Source organism: Choristoneura fumiferana, chromosome 7, assembly GCF_025370935.1.
Source record: "Choristoneura fumiferana chromosome 7, NRCan_CFum_1, whole genome shotgun sequence".
Lineage (NCBI taxonomy): Eukaryota > Metazoa > Arthropoda > Insecta > Lepidoptera > Tortricidae > Choristoneura > Choristoneura fumiferana.
The window spans coordinates 3,174,233-3,184,424 of NC_133478.1; the positions used below are offsets into that span (position 1 = coordinate 3,174,233).

Here is a 10,192-nt window from a genome sequence, read left to right on the forward strand (position 1 = left end):
AATTGATTATGAAAAGGTTCCACCCTCCTACGTGATTCAATTCCCTCGACTCGATAAGCCTTTTTCGAATCGTTTAATAATTAATTTACCTAATTGTCTACTTCGCAGGACTGTCTAACCCAAGGCCAGTCAGAATGCGTTTCCCTGAAAAACTACGTCACCGCAGCAACCCCCTATTTATTTCAGTTGTTTCGCGAACCGCTAGTAGGTAACTCTAGCCTTGAACTCATTCATGATGACGAATCTTCAGAAGGGCGATGTATTCTACACTAGCCTTTACTTTTAAACGGGACTCTTAAGTATTCATTCGCATAATAGGTATTTTGTTACAAGCTTTTATTTAACTTGCAATGAATGTACCTATTTGTATGTTCGGGTCAAATCTTGCAAGCTAAATTTGACCCACTTCTAGTGATCAGATTTGACTTGAAATTTGGCATACTTATGGCAAAAATATGGCACTGACATCCTGGTATTTCGCCCAGGATCGTCTCCGCAGGATGGAACTCCTCAACGCTTAACGGCATCGACTTGAAATTTTGTATGCAGGCAGATGTAGTTTGGGCGGCAATGCAAGTACAGTCAAAAAAAGCTTGTAATACACATTTGCGACTGTATTTGCTACGCGCTACGCTCGTAGCACGTAGCAGCGTTTTTCCGCTTTGTAGCGAAAACTGCCTCTACGAGAGCCTCTACAGAGAACTCGCCTAGCGGGTTCTTGGCACTGCATGTGTTTGAATGAAATGTTTACCAAAAACTTATTTTATTTATTGAATCAGGCGTTACTTCGTAATGGTACATATGTCGATGAACTAAAAACAATTTGTTGCATACGCTACCTCTAGGTCTCTAGCTATCATAAGGACGCGGGTCAGCAAAGTAATTGTTTTAAATTCATTTAGTTAGTATTTTTTTAAAGTATTTTAGATAGGCAACAAGGACGTAACATAACTGATGTCACTTGGAATATACCTAGGCAACCCGAGGCAGTATTGCACGATTTTCAGCTGTCGTGTTTTGCTGACTATGGCGTTCAAACTAACTATACTTGGTTTGGATAGGTATTTAACTAAACGTGCTAAGCCGTGGTGGCCTAGTGGTTTAACCTATCGCCTCTCAAGCAGAGGGTCGTGGCTTCAAACCCCGGCTCGCACCTCTGAGTTTTTCGAAATTCATGTGCGGAATTACATTTGAAGTTTACCACGAGCTTGGCGGTGAAGGAAAACATCGTGAGGAAACCTGCACAAACCTGCGAAGCAATTCAATGGTGCGTGTGAAGTTCCCAATCCGCACTGGGCCCGCGTGGGAACTATGGCCCAAGCCCTCTTGTTCTGAGAGGAGGCCTGTGCCCAGCAGTGGGACATATATAGGCTGAGATGATGATGATGAAACAAACTTCAGCCGCCAGATTTGGTACATTCAAGGATTTTAAACATTTTACTTATCTATCATTGTAATATAAACTAGACTAGTGTATTTCAGTATAGAAATGTAAATGTTTAGATAGTTTAATGGGGGTATTTAAATATTTAAGACAGCATTTATAACAGTTATTACGCCGCCACACTTTCGAGTTAAATGAATGCAAGGTAACGGAATAAAAAAACTAAAAAGTTAAGTTAAAAATATATTCTATATTTTATTTCACAGCAACTATACAATGACATCGTGGCGATAACACTGGATCAAACAATTTGACCAAAATACATTATTGTAACCGTTTTCCCTTAAAAACAATAATCTATCTAATAAAATCAAACTTTCAACCACTTGCGCCAAACATAACCTTATCAGATAAAACAAAACCATTTTTTTCCACTGGCAATCTACATTTCCCATAGCACTGGCAGGTAAGCTTTCAAAGAGTTCTAAATTCAAAATTGAGTCCGCCATTTTGAAATATTGTACGAAATCTTGCGTTTTGGCCGCGACGCGCTTCAGTCTCCCTTCCGCTAGGACGAAGTCAGGTTTGTGCTTCTTTATAAGTTCCTGTAATAGAATATTTTAATGAGTTTCGCGTTTTGGTTCAGCTAAAGACTAACCCCCTTATTCATAAAACTTAACAAGCCTATGTTAACTAACAAATGCTTTGTCCCTTTCTAACAAATACAAATGTCGAAGTGACAGATAAGGACAAACGAATTTTAGCGGCATTTTAACTAAAATAGGTTTGATTGTCGTTTATGAATAAGGGGGTAACTGACTATTAAACGAAGCTGAACGAAATTGCCAGTTTTAAAAAGTGATCATCATTTCAGCCATTCTGCATATATACCTACCTCCCACTGCAGGGCACAGACCTCCTCTCAGAATGAGAGTAGGGCTTGGGCCGTAGTTTCCCACGGGCCCAGTGCAGATTCGGAACTTCACATACACCATTGAACTACTTCGCCGGTCTGTGTAGGTTTCCTAACGATGTTTTCCTTCACCGTAAAGCTCGTAGTAAGTTTCGAATGCAATTTCGCACACAAATTCCGGAGAACTCATAGGTGCGAGCATGGACTTGAACCAACGACTCTATGTAAAGTGTGTGTGTTTGAAATTTTGAATGTTTGTCCGTCTTTCACGTCGAAACGGAGCGACGAGACGTGATTTTGGCATAGAGATAGTTTATGAGCCAGACAGTGACATAGGATACTTTTTATCCCGAAAAAATGCACAATTCCAAGGGAACAGCGCGCGATAACCGAATTCCACGCGAGCGAAGCCGCGGCAAAAGCTAGTTTACTTGTACCTGTAAGAGAGCACGGTGTAGTAAACTCTTGGCCGGCAATTGGCGTTGCGCCACCACACGGTCTATGGACTGTGCAGCCAGCATCCTCGCATTACGGCCGAGGTTGTATCCTACAGCGACCATTACATATTAGTGATGCCAGCCACAAATATTCGGTTACACAATACAATACAATGACTTTAGTGACAGTGTAGCGACATTAACAGGGTTGCGTCTCACTCTTCGGGTACATTATCAAATAATCATACCTCTAAAAGGTCAGCAAAGTCAAAGTAATAGCAAATTCAATTTGTGCCTCTGTGCCTTTGTGCCTCATGCGTGACCTTACTGGTACATCCATGAGGCACGTGATTAGTGGCCAGTGATGTAAATAATGCAGTTGTTCTTTAGATAAATAATCAATTTTATTACGTACTATATTATATTATTTTTAATCTTGAACCACATTTAGATAACCAATGAAAATTACTATGGGGTTATTAAATTACTTTATCATTACTATGGGTATGAGTCAAAAGAACGCTGCACGTTGCTTCGGGACAGGGAACCTGTTTAAATTAATAGTAAAGTAACTAAACCCCCTTGCAAAAAAAAAAACGAGCATATTTTTCTTATTTTTTTGCAAGGGGGTTTACAATCACAAAACACAGATAGTTCAGATCAGAAGTCAATCTCCTGTATGCATTTCACTTTTCATACCTACGCTCGGCGGTCGCTTTAAGTTTGTCAACTATGGCTTATGCACCAAAAAACTATCGTGGTGGTGGCACTTGTATCTAGTTGTTTGATTTATTGTTGAGAATGAAACGGGAAGAATGGAAATATAAATTAATAACTAAAATATTTTCATTTTAAGGTCATTGTTATATTATAAATTGGCCACAGAAAATATCTTGCAACGATTTCGTTATTGGCGAAATTCACGATTATTTAATTTAAACTAGAGATGGGCCGAACATGGGTTTCACCGAATACGAATATTCGGCCGAATGTTCGGTAAAATTTGTACGAACCGAATATTCGCCGAATGTTCGACATAATTGACTTATAAGTAGAAAATAGAAATATGATTAATTTTTGTTGAAATGTTGAAATTTAATCATGCAACTTGACTAAAACAAAAAAACTTGCCTTATTTCTCACAATAAAGACCTGATTGATTATATTAACATATTATTTTATTATAAAGATCACTGTAGTTTAATCTCAAAACAGCTACCTACATACTTATATTTTGTTTACAATTAATAACCATCTGTTGTATCTACTGTTATTGGAATTATAACTACAGTGTCAACAAAAACATAAAAGCTTCACTGTAGCTCATAAAAACAATACATTTATCATTCAACTCATACATGGCTCAATACAGTAAAAAGTTTGAGTACCACTTTTACGAACATTCGGTGATTTAGCCGAATATTCGGCCGAATACGAATATTCGGTAAACCTGCCGAATATGCCGAATACCGAATATACAACGAATATTCGGCCCATCCCTAATTTAAACAACCGTCCTATTATAACTGAAGTTATAAAATTTTTTTTTGTTGCTCCATTATTGCCATAATTAATTGCACAAAAAAGTTCACAGACGCGTGTCTCAAGCGGATGGCACTCGCGCTCGCACTGGTCCCAACCGGTCCGAGATATCGTGTCCGTGAGCAGTGTCTATGTGTGTGATGCCCGAGCGCACTTGTATGGAGATTGAATTCTGAACTATCTGTGTTTTGTGCTATAATACACATAAAATATATACATATATTATACGCTGCATTCGCTCACCTCTCAAATGTTCTGACATAGGGAACCCCCTCCTCTCGCCTTCACCCCATAGTTTATCTGGAACACGTCGAAGAGAGAGCTGTCCAGATCCTCAGTGAGGAGGTGGTAGCAGCAGGGCACGTTCAGAACTGCGCAAGTGGACGGTTGCGATGCGAAGATGCGGAGCGAGGATGGCCCCAGGTTGCCACATGTATGGAGACCTGAGTACGAGTACAGTCGCGAAGGTATACAATAGAACAGAATATTTTGTTATAAATGCGAAAGTTTGGAAGTCTGTTTGTTTGTTTACTCCATCACGCCTAAACCACAGAACCGATTTAGATGAAATTCGGTATACAGATAGTTTGAGTCCCGGAGAAGGACATAGGATAGTTTTTATCCCTGAAAATCGCATAGTTCCCGCGGGATAGCGATAAACGAATACCGCACGGACGGAGTCGCGGGTAACGGCTAGTTTCAAATAATAATGATCCATTACATTTTGACATTGTGAATGTTTAATGTGAACTGTCAATTGACTGTGACAATCAATAAATAAAAAAAATTGTCAGTAAACATTTTCCATAAAAAAATGTAGTTCACAAAAATGAAAATTCACAATGCTCATATTATGTACTTGTATTTTTAAAAATTAAATTCAAAAAGAAAATTCTGGTACCTACACAATTTTTTTTTAAATATTAAAGGATGTTTATTGAACGTTAACACACATTGACCGTTTGTCACCCTTTAAGTACAAAACCGTTAAAATTAAAAAACCCTCAACTACCTGTGAGAAGTATCCTCGCATCATCGGGCTCCAGTTCAGGGAATTTCTCCTTGACAACGGCCGCGAGATCAGTGTCTTCCGTTACAAAGAGCTTCGCGAACCGATGGAGCCCCTCGCCTACAGGCTTGGGCACGTTCTGCTCTCGCCCGTCCTCTACCTGCTTGGCTATGGCGTGCCATTGTTTCTGAAAAAGTTTATCCCATTTTTAAATCATTAGTCTGTACCCGTGGCCTTTTAATTGAATTGCGAGATTTTTTGAACTTCCCATGGGATATAATAAAAATTTGACTGTGGACTTTATTTATGCAGCATGAAGAACACCCATGCAAATTTCATGTACGTATGTGTAGATTTAATTTTTACGATTTTGGGACTTTACTTACACATGTAGAAAATCGCCTAAAAAAATGCCTATTTAATATTGGAGAGATCTTGCTCTCTACGCACCAAATTCCCAAGCAGATTGTAATAAGGTAATTTTCAGTAACGCTATGTTGCGCCATAAGGCATACAAACACCAATCAGATATTCGAGCTGGTGACTGTACAGTCACCAGCATTAATATCTGCCACAGCGGAGCGTGCAAAAATATCTGACACGTCCTTCCGGCCCTAGAAATAGAGTCATATCAGATATTTATGCACGCTTGTTGTGTCAGATATTGGTGCTGGTGACTGTAAATTGAAATGTAACTTCACCTGTATAACTTTGCCGCGCTCCTCAGCACTGGCGAGTGTGTTTGCATCACAGTCCACAGTCAGGCAGCGCAGCCTGTAGGCGAGTGTGGCAGCGGCGAAGAGGTGGCCTCGCCCGCCCCCAGCTTCCACAGAACACGAAGCACCTGTCGCGTGGTAGAGGGAAGAGAGAAGACGAGACATTGTGCTGACCTGGAAAATGGAAACAGATTTAAATCACGGTTGACAGATATAGAACTCCGGATTATACCATACCACTTACTCCTAAAATTTGTAAGTCACTTCATCACGTCTAAACCATTGAATCAATTGAGATGAAATTCGATGTGCAGATAGTGGCAAGTACCGATTCATCCCCTCACTACACCAAATTTCTACCCTCCTTTTCCTTACCCTATTATCCAATTATGATCTAACTGGGGGTAGGAAAAAACAACGACACATTTGTTCATCTCTGCAGCGCGTTGGGTCGAGCTCCTGCTCCCTTCGACGTTTTCTTCGCAAATTAAGATACAAATCCTACATAAAACACCCTGGGATGAAAGAATCAAAGAAGAAAAGCGAGCGTCCAACAAGATCCAGCACGCGAGGGGGAGTAAATTCGAACCAGGTTAGACCCCTTCAACTTCCTTCTACTTCGCCTCCCCAGATAGTTTGAGTCCTGGAGGACATAGAATTGTTTTTATCCTGAAAAATTGCATAGTTCCCACAGGATAGCAATAAACGAATTCTAGGCGGACGAAGTCGCGGGTAACAAGCTAGTAAGTAATCTATCTATTCTAATTTTATTAATGCAAAAGTTTGTGTTTGTTTGTTTCTTGGCTGATCAGAAAACTAATCACAAACCTCATAACTTTTCTTGGAACTCATGAAGTCCTTGACTCTGATCTCAGGCTGCATCTCTCCACCCCAAGACTTGATGCGGTTTTCAAACTGCCCTACGGAGAGGCAATACTGGTTGTTGACTGCGAGGCAGTGAGAACGGGCAGCATGCACCCATCGGCTGAGCTCCGACTTGTCTGGAATTAGAAAACTACCGGTTAGACTAAACAACGAAACGGGAGACGGTGAACCGATATCTTGACTAGTTATTTTAAAACTACAAAAAAATTTAAAGTTAATCAACTGTTAACTAATGACGACTAATCTGGTTTTCCAGGTTAGATTTAAATGGTTTTTAGGGTCCACGCCTTAAAAGCAAAAATGGAACCCTTAAAAGATTACCTTGCATCTGCTGTCTGTCATTTGCACTCATAGCCAGGATTACAGTTGACGAATTCCCCCTTGGAGTAGATCAGAACGTTTTACTAGCATATTTATTTAAGCCTTGATTGTTTAAACTTACCACAGTCATTGTTTTCGCAGCTGCTCCAGAACAGTTCTACAGCGGTGTCCATTTCCATACCATCTAGTGTTTCCCTCAGACCTCTTGGCAGCAGTCTCTCCCAATGTTTCTCCGTCAGAAACTCAACCATGTGGCAATTGGCCAGCGGTAGAAGCGGTGTCAAGTATGTGACTATTGCGTCTATGTGACTTCTGAGCTTGAACATGGTTGAGTCCATACTGGAATGGCTGTTTGAACAAACTAGTTACTTACAGATAAAACAAAATGCTTGATTGAAACCAGTTACGTACATGTACAATAAAAGCATCGATTGAAACCAGTTTGTAACACCGGTTTAATAATATACTAAATAACACTTCTTTACTTTATATTTTGATCCTACTTCTAATCCTACTACTCGTACAATTATGCTATTTTTAAATACAATTTTACTACTTATCAAAATCATCATGGGCTGTTCGAATATAACTTTTTTTTATTTTGGCTTTTTTGCCACAAAAATTATATTTTATTATTATTATTATTTATATAATGCACAGGCAGCTTATAGCTGATGCGTGCATATCATTGTTCACTTGTGTAATTGTTCTTTATGTTCATTGTCCTTGCATTTGTTTTATTGACCTTTTGGACATATCATCATTAGATTTTAATAACGTATGGGAACAGCTGATATGCTTTAGAATGCGAGGCTCATTTTTAAGACTATATTATGCTATGCACTAGTGTTTACCCGCGGCTTCGCACACGTAAATCATTAGGTCCAGCAGCTGAATTGATATTCTGGTATTTTTAAAAATTCCCATGGGAATTCCCAAAAATTAATCGTTGTTTTCATTGATGTTACATTAAAAACAATCATGGACAAATTTCATGACTTAAGCCCAGTGGTTGTTGTTTCGAGATTATATCCCTATCCCGTGGGAATATTGAGATAAAAAGTAGCCTACATGTTATTCCAAAGGTCCAGCTACTTACATACCAAATTTCATGACTCTAAGCCCAACGGTTGTTATTAAGAGATTTTATCCTTATCCTGTGGGAATATCAGGGTAAAAAGTATCCTGTTTTAATCCAGGTCTCTAACTAACTTTTTGCCAAATTTCATCCAAATCCGTCCAGCCGTTTCAGCGTAATGAAGTAACAAACATACTCACTCACTCACTCACTCACACAGAGGCGTCTTTACCTATAGTGCAGGGTGTGCATTGCACACGGGCGCCGGACGCGGCACTTTGTACCTATCCCATTTTCACCGCACTCTTCCTAGATGGCACTAAAGTAATAATTGCACACGGGCGCTACAAGAGCTAAAGACGCTGCTGCACTCACAAACTTTCACATTTATAATATTAGTAGGATAAACATACATTTAGTTTGTTGGTTTTCTAAAATGATACACCGGCACCATAAGGGTTATTTGCTGGTATCTTCAGTAAAGCACAAGCTTTTTTATACTGGGCTCTTATCTTCTCAGCCATATCCAGTATATCATGATCTTCGGAATTGGTACGAGGGAATGCTTCGATGAGCTCTTTTACTTTGGTCAGCTGGCTCAATATTTTCTCTGAATGTTTTGTCTCCGTCTTTTCATTTGTGTTCATATAATAGGTTACTGTCCCTAAGTAGTACCCTGGAAATTAATTAAATAATATAAATCAATAATTGGCATTGTTTAGTTAAATATTGCTGAACTGAATATGGAGAAGCACAAGTAATTTTTTTTTGTGAATAATAAAGTCATAATTAAATTGATTTTAAGAAAAGAAAAGTTTATTTTGGCTCCAAAAGTACCACCTAAAACTAAGACTAGAACTAGCACTAAAACTATGTTACAAGGTGACACGGCAGGATACCAAAAAGGGTCTCCACTCAGCATGTGTTGCCGCACATTATGTGCAGCAACGCTGATTTTAATGAATATATGGGGCTACTTTTGGGATATACACTTTCAAACAAAACAATTATCATTGATATTGGTTTCATTGTGACAAGATAACGAAGGACATACCTAAATACAAAAAAGATCCAACAGGACCTCCTCTTTTTTAAAAGTGATAATGCCACCACTTAAGCTTACCTAGTTCTTTACCCAACTCTGCACCTCTGTGGTAGCCTAGGTGATAACCTTCAGGGTTCCCAGCCTCTTTGCCTGCTCTAAGACCTTCTTCAAAACTATTTTTGTATTCAGTTTCCTCATTGACAAAAATGTCCACTAAAATGTCATTAAAGTCTCGTTCATCAGCCATTTATATTATTGTTATATCAGTCTTTGGAATTTATGACATAAAATATTGAAGGCACATCAAGTCTAATAATAAGTTAAATTACATTTGAGGTTATTTCCATATAGTTGTTATCATTATCATATCACGCACTTGTTTACAGAAACTTTACTCAATTTAATTGATTGTTAAAACATGTAGGATTACTGATTACAGTGATTTCTAAAAATAGTCATGCACCAATCATAAAATAAGTATTTTTTTCTCGAACAAAATTAAATTATTTACACAACACAACGCAGTCGCAAACATTTTTGACTTTGATGACTTGACTTGACAGATAGATGACAGTATTCGATCGAACGTGTTTTGAAACCATTGTACCTACATAAATAATTTGTTACGTTTCAGACAAAACCTGCAAGTCACGCTGCTATATATAAAAAGTAAAGATTTCAGTTATCCCTATAGTTAGTATTAGATCAACAGTTGCTGTGTAAAGAAGCTAAATGATGAATAAATAGGATAAAGTCGGTGTAGCCTTGAACTACAATCAGTTATCTATTGCACAATCAAAACGTTGAGTTACCGTTTTGCAAATTATTTTATTGACTGACATTGACAGCAAGTGAGTGAGTG

General features: G+C 38.6%; 1 protein-coding gene across 1 annotated transcript; it reads right to left on the reverse strand.

Annotated features, from left to right (window-relative positions):
• Window positions 1–1,614: 1,614 nt before the first annotated feature.
• On the reverse strand, window positions 1,615–8,790 carry LOC141429509 (probable methyltransferase-like protein 25). Its single transcript, XM_074089837.1, is given in 10 exon segments — window positions 1,615–1,704; window positions 1,707–1,989; window positions 2,735–2,844; window positions 4,520–4,559; window positions 4,562–4,719; window positions 5,289–5,472; window positions 5,987–6,175; window positions 6,830–7,002; window positions 7,329–7,555; window positions 8,699–8,790. Coding segments are annotated over 9 exon segments (1,419 nt in total). The 5' UTR covers window positions 7,546–7,555; window positions 8,699–8,790; the 3' UTR covers window positions 1,615–1,639.
• Between the last annotated feature and the right edge of the window lie 1,402 nt (window positions 8,791–10,192).